The sequence below is a fragment of the Lactuca sativa genome, chromosome 7 (assembly GCF_002870075.4).
Source record: "Lactuca sativa cultivar Salinas chromosome 7, Lsat_Salinas_v11, whole genome shotgun sequence".
In the NCBI taxonomy this organism is placed as follows: Eukaryota; Viridiplantae; Streptophyta; class Magnoliopsida; order Asterales; family Asteraceae; genus Lactuca; species Lactuca sativa.
In genome coordinates this window covers 206,741,377-206,755,484 of record NC_056629.2, presented here as the reverse complement: position 1 = coordinate 206,755,484, position 14,108 = coordinate 206,741,377, and the positions used below count along the sequence as shown (strand labels likewise).

Here is a 14,108-nt window from a genome sequence, read left to right as displayed (position 1 = left end):
ATCCATAAAGTTGCAAACTTTATGCTTTTGCAAAAAAGAAGGAGGCTCAAAACAAAAATCAAGTCCATAAGCACTCTGGATGGTTCCGATTTTTATGACTCAAAACACCTCCAAGAGCTCAAAATGACAGCTCATATGGTCTGACTTTGCTTAACTCCAAGAATCCAAACTTTGGGACCAAAAGATGACATTTTCTACCCTAAAACTAGATCTAAGCATGCAATGGTCAAGCTTTAAACTTTATAAATTCAATGGATCAGAAATGATGCCAAACTTATAGATCTACAAGCTCTTCCCATGTCCTTGCTTCTTCCCAAGCTCCATTCTTCTTCAAAACTCTAAAGAATCACCAAAAACTCTCAAAGAAGCTCACAATACACTAAAGGTGGCTTAGGGTTCGAGGTTTTCATTTCAAGGGCAATAGAGGCTGAAAAGGTAAGGGGCTTGGGAAACAATTTCTAGATTCCCGCTATTACAATTCCTACGAAATTCCAACATATTACAATTTTAAATATTAATTAATATTCTGTTGGTATTTTGTAGGAAACTTCCAATGCTTTTCCGGCGGAATCTTTAGGGTATCTACTTCCGTAGGAAATTTGTAGGAATTTTGTTGGATTATATTTTTGTCGTAAGTTTGCAGGAATTTCGAAGGATATTTCCTACAAAACATTTTCGTAGGAAATATTTTGTAGCTAAAACCAAATATTCTAGTAATGTTCATGTTTTCATTGTATTTATTTCGAAAGTTATTTTAAAAAATACGTAATTTTTACACATTGATATTCAACATTTATTTAAAACATTTCAATACTTCTTTTAGTATAGATTGAATTATTTGTTTATTCATTATTTCATTTGTATTTATTTCAAACGTACTTAATGTTTTCGTTTTGTATTTAACTTTTTTAATCAACACGTGTAGTATACGAATCTTATACATAGTTATATATAAATTAATTTTCTGTGCACCACCACGTGGCTATATGATATTGCAGAATGAAAAAACACGACTGTAGTAAAGGAATGGAAATTAATAAATTAAATACTATAATTGTATATTATAAAATTGTTAACTCTAGCTATTTACAGAGAAAACAAATGGTTTCTTACATTAATTATCTTCAGGCCCGGTTTAGGAGGGGGTCAAACTGGACTGCTGTCCAGGGCCCATAGCAACTTGGGGCCAAATTTATATGAGTATGTGTTTAATAATAAGGACATTTGTAATTCATAATGTGAAATAACCTTTAGTTATGGGCATTTTATATTTTGAGGCATATTCAATTCCTACCGTTGCATTTTCTTTGTGTTTTTTTTTAATAAAATGAATCTAGTATCTTACGGGATATGAACCATTTTTTTTAATCTGTCACAATTCAAACCTTTAATTGCTTCATTTTTTTCTACATTTACTTTGCTTTATTTTTTAATAATGTATATTAAAGTTATATTCTATAAACAATAAAAAAAATAATAACACATATTCCAAATGATTTAAATGCTTGATTTTATTAGATTGTTATGGGATGGTATTGATTTTGATTTTTTTCTAATTATTTTATTGGAAATTATTTACATATAAATCTATACAATTATAATTTTTTATAATAAATTAATTTCATTTAGGATCCGTAGTTTTGTCTATTACCAACAGTCTTCGAAAAAATTTAACTTCAATTTAATTATTATATAATTTTTTGTAATTTTAAGGGGTCTTTTTTTTTTTTTTGTCCCGGACCTGAATATCTTATTCTTGGATTATCTTCTTTCTTGGATTTGATGGCACCAAGCATTAACTATCAACCATATTTTATTTTATTTATTGTTAATTAATATAGATTCTTAAACCTTAACTTTTAAATTAAGAAATCAGTTGATTAAGAATAAATTTCTTTTTCCCATTATTATAATAACGTATTATTAGTATGATATAATGCAACGCAAGTTTTGCATGCGACTGCGCGTGTCTTCAAGTTTTAATTACTGACTTCAAGTACTTAACGTAGATGTTCGTTAAATTGGTCAAGTAATTAATTCACAAAATATCGTTTCTTAAGGAATAATTAACTTCTATATGCATGCTTCCTTAAATAGGGTTTATAGACACTAATTTTATTCTTAAACTAATCAGTTACAGAGGTTCGTCATCGAACAAAAGTTAACTTCCATTTGCAGTTTCCATGCATAATTAATGAACCTTTCCAAATAGTACTAAAAAATTGAACTCACATCGTTACTCCACCACATGCCCTTCTCCTGGATCCCCGCCGGTCAACCCCCACCGTTTCCGGCCACCCTATATAACCTCCAAAACCTTACAACGACCCACCTCACCTCAACTCACCTCCCTGATCAATCTCTTAACAACAAAACACCTTCAATTCAAACAGTACTCCAATCTGATCGATCCTTCTCTTCCTTGTATATCTTCGTTAATTTCAACATTCAACAATGAAGATTATGAAGGTAATGTTCTTCATCATAGCCATAGCCATGGCCGCCGCCATCACCATCACCTTCACGGGTGATAACAATGAAGAAACATTAATGGTGACTACAGAGACACCGTATGTGAAACCACTTCCGAAAAGGGTAAGTCGTTTTCTAGCTGAGAAGATCAATAATCCTCGAGCTGCAGACCACTGCAAGAAAGACGATGAGATTTGTTACATCTTAGAAGGTAAAAACTCGACTTGTTGCCACAACAAGTGTATGGATTTGAGCGAGGATAAGCACAACTGTGGAGCATGCAAGAACAAGTGCAAGTTTACGAGCTCCTGTTGCGGAGGGGAGTGTGTGAATTTGGCTTATGACAAGCGGCATTGTGGGTCGTGTAGCAACAAGTGTATGCCTGGCGGTTATTGCATTTACGGGCTTTGCAATTACGCCTAATCATCAAAATGCATTATTAATTAATCTTAATCGTATGTAACTCATCATGTGTTTGAGAGGTTCTTCATTGCTCGATCGATGATACTTGCATGAATTAATTGTTCATAGGCATGTATGCTGCCTGGTTACACAAGTATTGTACGTAGTAACATATATATATATATATATATATATATATATATATATATATATATATATATATATATATATATATATATATATATATATATATATATATATATATATATATATATATATATATATATATATATATATATATATATATATATATATATATATATATATATATATATATATATATATATATATACACACACACAAAGGCATTTATAATCTACTTAAATTTCTGTTTTATAAGCAAATTAACTTTTCAACGTGACCAAATATTTGACTCGATCAATAAATGATATGTGTCAAGTAATAATATTATGTAATTACCGATCGAGTATATTTGGGAAAATGATTTATAATTCCAACGAAATTTCCAAAACGTTAAAAAAAACTTAATTATGTTTTGTCTGTTCAAAAAAATTCAACAAACTTAACTTTTTGTTTAAAAAGTCGAACTATTAGTTCAGTTTTCATTAGGGTCAACTCACTAATGAAAGTCAAAGAATGACATTGCTTATGACGTGAAATTAAATATCATGGAAATGACTTATAAGATCAACAAAGTTTTGAAACCGTTCAAAAAACTTCAATCAGGTTTTGTCTGTTCAAAAAATCAGTTTTAATTAGAGGCAACGAGATTCATTAGGTATACAATCAGTTGGCAAATGACATGACATTAAATTTAATGATATGGAATAAACAGATTAGAATTTGTCATTTTATATATTGATTTAGGGCTTGAAGAAGAGATAAGCGAATGATGTTTGTGTTCAATCTCTTGTAATGACTACTCTTTTTCTTCCTCCTCTTAATCGTTGATGTTCTTAATCTACAAAAAAGATATTTGATAAACCCTTTTGGATGTAGACATCCTTCTCAAATTTGGATATCTAGAATGGAGGATCATCTAGAGAAAAAGCCAAGAGCTTGTTCAAACAGATGGGTAAGTGTAATTGAAAGCTTTATCATGTTCATCTTAATAAGTTCTAGTTTTTGAAGTAACCAAACAAATAAAGCTTTCAACTGCACTTACCGTTTGTTCGAACAAGCCCTGAAAATTTTCTCTGGATGATCATCCGTTCTAGATATCCAAATCCGAAAAAGACGTCCACGTCCACAAGGGTTTTCATCATCAAATATCTTTTTTATAGATCTTGAGTTGGACATCAACGACTGAGAGGAAGAAGAAGAAGTAGTCATTACAATAAATCGAACATAGACACCGTTTGTTTTTCTCTTCTTCAAGCTCTAAATCGATATATAAAGGGAAATATTATAATCTATTTATTCTATGTCATTAAATATAATGTCATGTCATTTAACCTAAATCTCTAATGAGAATTGAACAAAAACGTAAGTTTGTTGGGTGTTTCTAAACATGCAAAATATGATTAGGGCTTTTTGAACGGTTTTGAAACTTCATTGGTCTTATAAGTCATTTTTCTGATATTTAAGTACACGTTATAAGTCATGTCATTCGGTGACTTTCATTAGTCGATTGACCCTAATGAGAATTGAACAAAAGTGTAATTTAGTTGGGGCTTTTTAGACAATTAAAATTATAAGTTCGTTGAGTTTTTTTGAACAAACAAAATATATATAACTAAAGTTTTTTGAACCGTTTGGAAACTTCGTTGGACTTATAAGTCATTTTCTCAGTATATTTATTATATCGAGTAAGTTACCATGAAAAGGGGTTCATGTCCATTGTTACATTACATCACTAAACTAGACAAAATTGTGATTTAGACAACACGACTGCACGAGAGACATGATTATTGTTAAATGGAGATCGTGTTGGCTAATATATGTAATTACTAATTAAGCGGCTGATTATAATCACTAGAGGAAAAGAGTAAATGGGTGGCTATTTTTTGGCAACCAAAAAGGTGTAGCGAACGGCCATGTTCAATTCGTGTTACCTTGTATATAATATATCCAGCTAAGAATCGTTTGCGTATACTGGAAGTAGAGAGTAGAAAACTTTTTATGTTTCAAATTGAAAGTTTCCCTTAAGAAGTCGACTATAAAGCACATGTTGTTTCTTGCAAAACACCCTTATTTGTACCTTTTTACCGTGTTCTTTTTTCTTTCCTGGTTTTGTTCTCTTTCTATTTTTTTTGCTGGTTTTTCCATAAAAAAGCTACTGTTTATGAGGTTTGCATGATCTATATCATCGAATGATCATAATGGTTTTATTATTGAATTGCCTGTAATTATCTGATTATATAATCAACATGGGAATATATAATGTACAAGTCTATAACTAAATCTGATAATCATACTAATGATATACTACGATTATATGAAGATTTTATATATGGAGCTAGAAATTATATATTGATTTCGCGCGACCCTAAAACTGCCAAGTATTCCAATTCGACTCTAAACTGCATATGGGCCAGACACGAAATCAGAATCACGCTAAAAGTCTAGAAGCAATATATAAGACTCCACAACTCAACAGCAAGTTGATCTATTAATGTTTTCAATAAAATCACACAACAAGCAGTTCTAAGAAGAATCTGTGAATACATATATAAACTTATCTCTTCAGTTGGATGCTCCAATAAGCATTTTCACACAAGAATATGTGAATACATAAATGATGACAGCATGAAAATATATAACGATCAAAATGAAATAATATAATGTGTTTGTTAGGCGTAATTGCAGAGTCCATATATGCAATAACCACCAGGCATGCACTTGTTACCACACGACCCACAATGCCGCTTGTCATAAGCCAAATTCACGCACTCTCCTCCACAACACGAGCTGGTAAACTTGCACTTGTTCTTGCATGCTCCACAGTTGTGTTTATCGTCGCTCAAATCCATACACTTGTTGTTGCAGCAAGTCGAGTTTTTGCCTTCTAAGATGTAGCAAATCTCGTCATCTTTCTTGCAGTGGTCTGCAGCAGCTCTAGGGTTTTTGTTTTCCGCTAGGAAACGACTTACCCTCTTCGGAAACGGTTTCACGACCAGTGATTTGGGAAGTGAGGTTTCGTGGTTGTCACCAATAGAGGCGATAGTGATGAGGACGATGGTTATGGCCATGGAAACGACCACCATGAAGAGTACTCTGATGATTTTCGACATTGTATTGAATTTGATAGAGAAGAGAGAGATCAGAAGGTCTTTAATTAATAAGAGACTTGATTCTGCTTTAATGTTCTGTAAAAAAACATGGAGCTTTTGGATGTTATATAGGGTGCCTCTCTGTGTGTGTATGTGTTGTGGGGGAGGGGCCGGGGTTGACCCATGGAATCAGGTGCGATCATTCACTGTTTCAAAAAGCTAGCTTAATTCCATGGGGGCGGGTGCATGCATGTGTGTGTTGATTAGGGAACAATCTAATCTAGCTAGTCGTCGATGACCTACGCGGTTGTGAAATTTTTGGCTTAAAAGTCAACTTATATTTTCTGCTTAATTTAGGAGACGTCATCATATATATAACTTCAACATAAGGTTTTCTTTAATTAACAAAAAGATATTTAAACTCATACTTAATTTGAAAGGCTTGTTTAGGAATAATTATATGGCATTGAAAAACAAAAAATAAATAAAACGTCGTCGTAAAATATAGAACAGCCTAATATTTTGATATAATTTTGTCCGTTAAAGTGACAACAATTCACTCCATCTAAAAAATACAATTAACGTAATGGTGTTTGGGATGAGAAATCAAATTTTACTTGACATGTTTGATATATGATGGGCCAAATGATTATTTATATGAATAACAAAATCCAGATGTATATACAATAATACCAAAATATGAATGTTTTACTTTGTGATAACTATAAGAGGGTCCGTAACGAGAGCTTCATAGTAGTTGAATAGATATTGATTATAATTGAATAGGAGTTGAATGGATTGTAGATGATGACACGAAGAGAGTTGATCGATAGAATGCTTCAATGAAATTGGAGGGAATTAATGTTATTATGTTTCAATTAAATTTCAAACCAAAAATCAATATAATCACATTTAATTTTGTATTATTTTTGTATTTGATTTTCTTTTTATTCTAATTAGACCATAAGTGAAATTATATCATCTTTTTGGGTATTGTATTATATAATTTATCATATTTTTTCAATCAATAAATCCAATGAAATGTTTAAAAATAAAAACTCGCGAAAATGAAAATATATTAATCACAAATTTGTTACAAACTAACTTTGATTGAAATATTACATTCGTTTTTTTTCTGATCCAAACACCATGTCAGAGTTTATAGTTGGGATGAGACATTCAAAAGAAATATTGTTAAGAGGTTAAGATAAAACATAATTGTAGATAACTTTTTTTTAATTAGTGTATCTTTACATATTGTATGTTTTAGGTTTCATAGTTTTTAAATAAATGTATTTTTAAGTATTGTATTTTTTTAATTATTATATCTTTTATTTTTAAATTAAAAATTCTTAATTCTTAAATAGTTGTGTTTAAAAATATGATGGTGATGATATGGAAAAGTCATTATACTTTGTAGGGTTTAATGGATTGTAGATATTAAAGACCAAAATTGAATAAAAAGTGAAATGATATATTGAACTTTTTAAAGTTCAATAAATTGTGCTAAGGCTATGTTTTGTATGATACAAGTAAGCTTATTTTTTAAACTTTTTAGGTTGTTATTTATACAAACCTGGTTGGATATGAGAAACTAACAAGGCGGCATATATTATAAAAATTTGCTACAAAAATTAAAGCTGGTAATAATATTAATCTCTTTTTAGGAAAGGAAAAAAATACAAGATTTCACAAACTTAGTTGGTTGCCTATAAGAGTCTCAGCAGGAGACAACATCTAGCATCTCTCCTTTAGGAAAACCTGATTGACAGTTTATTTGTTTTTTGGTATCCAAATTATGAAAACAAACACTTTGTTGAGCCTTTATGGTCTCAACCTTAACACCAACTGCTTCAGCTTGATCAGCAAACAAGACTTTAGAAACAGGCGATCCACAGATTTGTTTGTAAGCCTCATAAGAAGCAGCACATGTGTGTCCGCCTTCTAGAAGCTCTGAAAGCGGGTGGAAAACGTAAATTGCATCATTCTTCTTCTTCTCTAAACTCGATTTCATTTCCAAAAATTCAGAAACCAATTCGGGGTTGCTAAACTGGACAAACACAGCAGTCTTATCCAAATGGTAGACGGATGTAACGGAAGTCAACCCAAAAACTTTACACAAAATTTCCTTTATTGCCCTTGCCTTGAGTTTCGATGAGAACCCCCATATTAAGGCGATGTTTTGAAAGGGAATTTTGGGTTGTTGGATTTTAAAAACTGAAGATTCTGTTGTGGTTTGAGCGGTATTTAAGTTGACTATGTCTCCACTGCTCCAGCTGAGGTATAGAAGATTGATGTAGTTGTGAAGCTTGTTTTGTTTGATTAGATTTAGATTTAGATTTGAAGAATGAGAATTGGTGAAATCGATGTCAAGATGTTTGCATGATTGAGCAAAAATGCAGCCTGTCATGAAAGCATCGTAACCAGCCTCATGTTTAGCTCCTGAGTTCCAGTTTGATGATCTACATTTACAAAAATAAATATTCAACATAACATATTCTTAAATTAATATAATATACCTACCTACCTACCTGCAAATTTATAATAATACAAAAACGGGTATACACAAAATTTCAAATTCAGTCCAACATTTGGAATCGTCCTTAAGTTTTAAAGAAAAAAAAAGAAACATACCGCATATCATCAACTTGAACCTCCACTGCAACAGAAGAGGTATGAGCCAATCCAGAAGCAGAAGCAATATGTGGACAGATGATGGCAAAAGCTTTGGGGAGTGATGTGCTACTTTTCTTCATCTTTAATTGCAAAATATTACTTGCATTCAGAAGGATCTTTGTATCGATTATGTAAGGGAAGTTTTTATGAACTAGGGTTACATATTCTTCAAGATTTGAAGGAAGAGGACCCAAGAACTTTCTACAAACATGTGCAATATCTGTTTTCATATGATATAATATAAGTGATAGCAAAGGCAGAAAATAAGTGGGGTATAGAAATTGAATGAATTCCTACCAAGAAAGCAATTGTGTCCAACAATTAGCTTTTGCTCAGAGGAAAGGAGGTCAATTACATGGCGGAACCCAATGGCAGCTCCAATTTTCATCTCTGATTCCTTACAGAGACTTTCTTTTACCTCTTTCTGCATATCATATATAAACATTTAGAAGATATACTAATTTATTGTAGTATGTGATTGGAATGTTTGAATTGTATATTTGAAATAAAAGCAACAAGATTAAGGGGTTGTTTCATTTTTGACTTAATGAGCTTGATGGGTTAAGCACTTAATCTGGACACCAGAGCTATACATGGTTGTTTCTCTTTTACTTAACCTGTATAGAATCATGACTTAATGGGTTAAGCCAAAAACCTTTTACCTATTTGCCTTTTCAGCGTTTATCCTCCCAATACCTCTCCTGTTAAAATTGATGAATAATACAGTGAAATTCGTTTTTTGGAATGTATCCAGTCTAGGAAAGAAAAGGATCTTATGTTACACAAAACTTTATCCAGATTCCAGACAGACATCATAAACCACTCAGCCACTGTACCCATATAGAACTTAATGAAGAAAAAATAGCCCCTTTAAGTCGTTAAGATGAATGCTTGAATTTTACCATAAGCAACTCTAGGTCCCGTCTGGAGTCTATGTAGACAATAATTTGTTGAGAACATGAATCACCATTTACACGGATGTAAGCTAAATCCTTGAAGCTCTTTTCTACAATCTGCATTGTATCCCACAAAAATTACAACACTGAATGTCGAAATTATTTGGTGCAAACACACAAACTGATAACAAGTAGAAAACATGACCAAATTACTTTTCAAGACTATATATTAACCAAAAAAAAAACATTACCGACTTAATCAACCTTAGTTGGCGGGAAGTAAATCCATTAAGTTTGATAGCTGGTCGCATCCTAAAGAAGATGGTCTCAAATTGATCAATTGAAGCATTAGAGTCTTTAACAATCCTGCTTGACCCTCCATTTCTAACCTGTAACAGGTCATCATGCCATTCATTGAGTTTGTTTTTCATTCTCTCAACAAAAAGAATATCTGCCATTCTGACAAGTGGGACATCTTTAATTGCTTTCATTGCACATGGTGACTCTGGTAATTCATCTTCATGTGCTGAATGTAATTGCGATCTAGCTTCATCTTCTAGTTCTCTGGATAAATAAGATATTCCTGAATTTATCCAAAGTTGTAAAAGCTCAAAAAAGAGACTCGGATAAACTTCACAAAGGATTTATAATCTAAGGGATAAGGTACCTTCTTTTACACACACATTGAAATCAAATTGGTACTTTGCCAAGAAATCAATTGAGGATGTCTGGCACAGGAACTCATAAGATCTAGCATCACCTCCAACTTCTTGCCTTGGAAATATGTAAAAGTTGTGCCTGTCCATAGAACACATACAGTTAGACATATACTACAGCTACAAAAAGCTTGATCATGGATGGATTCATAAAAAACTGTACATACAGTATTATACAAAAACAAAAGGGGAACTTAAAGGAAGGCAAAGGAAAAGACTAACGGGTGGGCAATGAAGGACTGCTTGGTTGGGTCCCATCGGAAGGTACAAACTCCAAACTGAACAACAGCAAACTTCTCAGCGGAGTCCTTTACCTTGAGATAACGAACATCATATCTGTCAAACTCAAACGACTCCCTCCAAGGAGCGCTCGTGACTCCAGTCATTTCTAAGTCAATTGACACGAAATCAGAGTCTCGTACGTGACGACGAAGATCAGAGAGAGACGAATCGAAGTTGGATTTGGTGACATTTTTTATAGCAAAACTCGAAGAATGGGAGGAGCAAGCCCGAGAGGAAGAAAAGGAAATTGGAAACAGGGTTAGGGTTTTTGAGAGTGCCCTAACCATCCAATGTTGCTTCATAACAATATGTTATTCACCGTATCTGACACTTCTTCATGACCCCAACTCTGAAAGGCTCTGTCAACCAGCTGAGAACATTAATGTTTGCAAGGTATATGAGATTAAGCGGAGCATGCACAATGAAAAATTAGTGTAAAGAATGTAAAAATATGAGTCTCTATCATTCCGGCGGGAGGATTAAAGAAGAAGCGACAACTGGAACTGGTTTATACATGGAAAAGTGGAGAGAAGTCCATAGGAAAGAAGAGTTACCTGATCGTCGAGAGCCGAGAGTGTGGGGCGTGGCGGGGAAAGAAAACTGTAAGCAGTGCGAGAGCGAGAATGCAGAGAAGCAATTAGTGGTTAGGGTTTTACGTTGCGTTCTCCGAGTTCGAAGAAGAAAGAAGAAAAACGACGACGATGATTTTCTTTTACAAAACTGCAAAAATGGTCCATATAGTTTGTTAAAAATTATGTATAGTGTCCAAAAAAAATTAAGGTGCAAAATCAAAAAATTTCTATGGTTTTGATCCTTATTTTAATTTCTTTAACATTTTTAAACATATTTTTAATAATATAATATATATATATATATATATATATATATATATATATATATATATATATATATATATATATATATATATATATATATACCGGTGGTGCCCATGGGAAGCCCTAAAATTGATTTCAATTCGCTGTGCCTCTATATCGGATTCGTGCTTTCCACCGCCTTCCCAACGTTTTTGTTTCCAATCTCACTACCCCTAAATAGCCTCTATGTCGTCATTAGTATTTGGCCTTCGAATGTCGATTAAATTCGTTGGTTCCGTTTCAGATGAATTTTTTTTCTCTTACTCTTCTTCAGTTTTGGTTTAGGTTTTACCGATATTGGGTAAATGACCCTCGTCACACCCTCTAATGAACAGCCACCACCACCATTACTTACATTTATTCTTTATCTTTCATCTATTGTCTTCGGTCATGGTGTATAACGAATGTAATTTCGCTAGTGGTTTATAGCTCGAACTGGCGATGGAAGTTTAATGGTTTTTATAGATGATATCTCTTATCACCAGGGCCAATCAGGTCAATTTGGTCCCGATTGGAACAACCGAAGGGGAACGCTTGGCCTAAAATTGGTTTTTCTCTTTACTTTTCGTTTTTTAGGGTAAGATGTTCTTTTTCTATTCGATTATTCTTTACATTCATGTGTGTGACTGACTTTGTCTCCTAATTAGACATCTAATTCTGGATTTTTTTGCTTGTCTTTATCAAATGAGTTGTTTTTGCAAATGGGTTTGTTGAAGAAATTAGAATTTTGTTTTTTCAAAAATATAGTTTTTTGTGGTTTGATCCATTTTGCCTATGAATTTGTCGGAGGAAATGCAGTGTAACACCCTGTTTCGAGTCGTTTTTTAAATTCGGGGTTGTGGACTGGAATTCGATCATATAAAGGCTTTGAGCTTTGAGAAAGTAAAGTTGGGCCTTGTTAAAGGTTGATAATATTGGTTGTGAGGTCTAAGCCCTTGATTCGTATGTTGGACCCAAAGGGAAGAAAGGGGAAAAGTTATAGATCGGGCTTCTTGCGTGTATTAACAATTTTAGTTCGGTTTGTTTTAAGTCAAAAGTAATAAGATAGGATTATGGGGCACTTCAATACCTTTATGTGCATATAAAAAACGTCAAAATCGAAGTTGAAACAAAGAAGTTATGGTTGTTTGAAGTTGAAGTGGAAAATGGAGATTTTGAACTTACGCGGGGCGTACACTATGTGTACGTTGGGCGCAACTCATTAAAGATGACTGGGAATTCATTGAGTACGATGGCGCATACATGAGGAGTATGCAAGGCGTGCTCATGTTGATTCCAAAACCCTAAAATATAGGGTTGAGACCCTATTTAAACACCTTAAGTCCCTTAGGGCCTTTTTCTGTTCAACCTCCACTCTACCCAAAGCAGTCATTTCAAAACCCTAACTACTTTGTGAAGATCTTGAGTATTTAAAGTGAGTTTTGTGTGTTTAGGTGAAGAAGGAATCCATTAAAGAAGCATTGGTGAGCTTGGAGCTTGAAGATCCAGAACTTTCATCCCATTTGCAAGCTTCAGAAGGTATAAAGCTTGAACCTTTATGATTCCTTGGTAAGATCTAAGTTAGCTTAAAGTTTTTCATGGTTTTGGTTATTGTGAGTAAAAGCTACTCCAGAGCTTGTGATCGTTATATCTTGCCATTTTTTAGGATTCTAAGTCATAAAAATGGGATCTTGATGGTTGCTTTTCGCGCCATGTAAGGGTTCTAAGTCATTGGAGGATGTTAAGGAACTAGGGTTTGGTTTTGGACTCCATTAAGCCATGCAAAGTCATAAAGTTAGGAACTTTATGCCTTTAGACATCCATAAGAGTCAAATATGAGTGTTGTACGTTTAGTCTTCATGAATTAAGGACTTAATGAGGAAGTTTATGAAACAGAGGATTAAGCAGGCGTAACCCTAGAGTACTCAGTGTGTAATGGGGCTTGCCTCGTTTTCTTTTGTGGAAACTCAGTACACAAAGTGTAGAAAAGGAGTACACATGGCGTACTCCCAAAAGTAGAAATAAGTCATTTTTGGGATTTAGGCCAAGTTAGGTGGGTTTAGCCTTGGAAGGGTAAAATAGTCTTTTACCCTTAGTGAGAGAGAATATGAAATGGGCCTTGATTATGGTTATCACCATAATTATTAATTAGGGTTGGTTTTGATATGTTTAGTGTGAGGAGCTCTTGTAGCAGCAGCGTGTTTGAGATTCAGTTATCTTCAGATTGAGGTGAGTCTCATCACAGTATTTGCAGGTCGAAGGCACCAATGTCGGTCCATTGGATTATGTTTATAGTATGTTAGTTGTCTTTGTGACTCTTGCATGTGTTTATATGTATATCGGGCGGGCGGGACCCACCACATATGAATGACCTATCTATACTGGACAGGACCCAATGTTGGTCGGGGACCAATATATGTATGGTATGTGGTATTTTGGGGAACTCATTAAGCTTTGTGCTTACGGTTCTTTGTTTATGGTTCTAGGTATTTTTGTTTTCAAAAGGAAGGGTCTGACTTGATTGCACTACATCCCTTGGAGATTTATTATGCACTGAATGTTTACAAATTACTCTGA

General features: G+C 33.5%; 3 protein-coding genes across 6 annotated transcripts; 1 reads left to right on the top strand and 2 right to left on the bottom strand.

The window, feature by feature from the left end:
* The first annotated feature begins 2,340 nt into the window (after positions 1–2,340).
* On the top strand, positions 2,341–2,972 carry LOC111907960 (stigma-specific STIG1-like protein 3). The gene has a single exon (XM_023903767.3). The coding sequence runs from the start codon at positions 2,455–2,457 to the stop codon at positions 2,893–2,895; it is 441 nt and encodes a 146-aa protein (XP_023759535.1). The 5' UTR covers positions 2,341–2,454; the 3' UTR covers positions 2,896–2,972.
* Positions 2,973–5,433: 2,461 nt separating this feature from the next.
* Positions 5,434–6,188, bottom strand: LOC111907961 (stigma-specific STIG1-like protein 3). The gene has a single exon (XM_023903768.2). The coding sequence runs from the start codon at positions 6,126–6,128 to the stop codon at positions 5,688–5,690; it is 441 nt and encodes a 146-aa protein (XP_023759536.1). The 5' UTR covers positions 6,129–6,188; the 3' UTR covers positions 5,434–5,687.
* Positions 6,189–7,694: 1,506 nt separating this feature from the next.
* On the bottom strand, positions 7,695–11,428 carry LOC111907968 (poly(A)-specific ribonuclease PARN). Of its 4 annotated transcripts, none has more exons than XM_023903776.3 (8): positions 11,232–11,428; positions 10,618–11,047; positions 10,347–10,477; positions 9,931–10,262; positions 9,686–9,796; positions 9,081–9,207; positions 8,742–9,003; positions 7,695–8,569 (listed from the first exon to the last, which is right to left on the bottom strand). In XM_023903776.3, the coding sequence occupies exons 2-8, from the start codon at positions 10,977–10,979 to the stop codon at positions 7,828–7,830; spliced, it is 2,067 nt and encodes a 688-aa protein (XP_023759544.1). In that variant the 5' UTR covers positions 10,980–11,047; positions 11,232–11,428; the 3' UTR covers positions 7,695–7,827. The 4 variants fall into 4 exon arrangements, with proteins under 4 accessions (XP_023759544.1, XP_023759545.1, XP_023759547.1 ...); XM_023903777.3 differs by having other exon boundaries at positions 10,618–11,036; XM_023903779.3 differs by lacking the exons at positions 10,618–11,047; positions 11,232–11,428 and having other exon boundaries at positions 9,931–10,243.
* Positions 11,429–14,108: the final 2,680 nt, after the last annotated feature.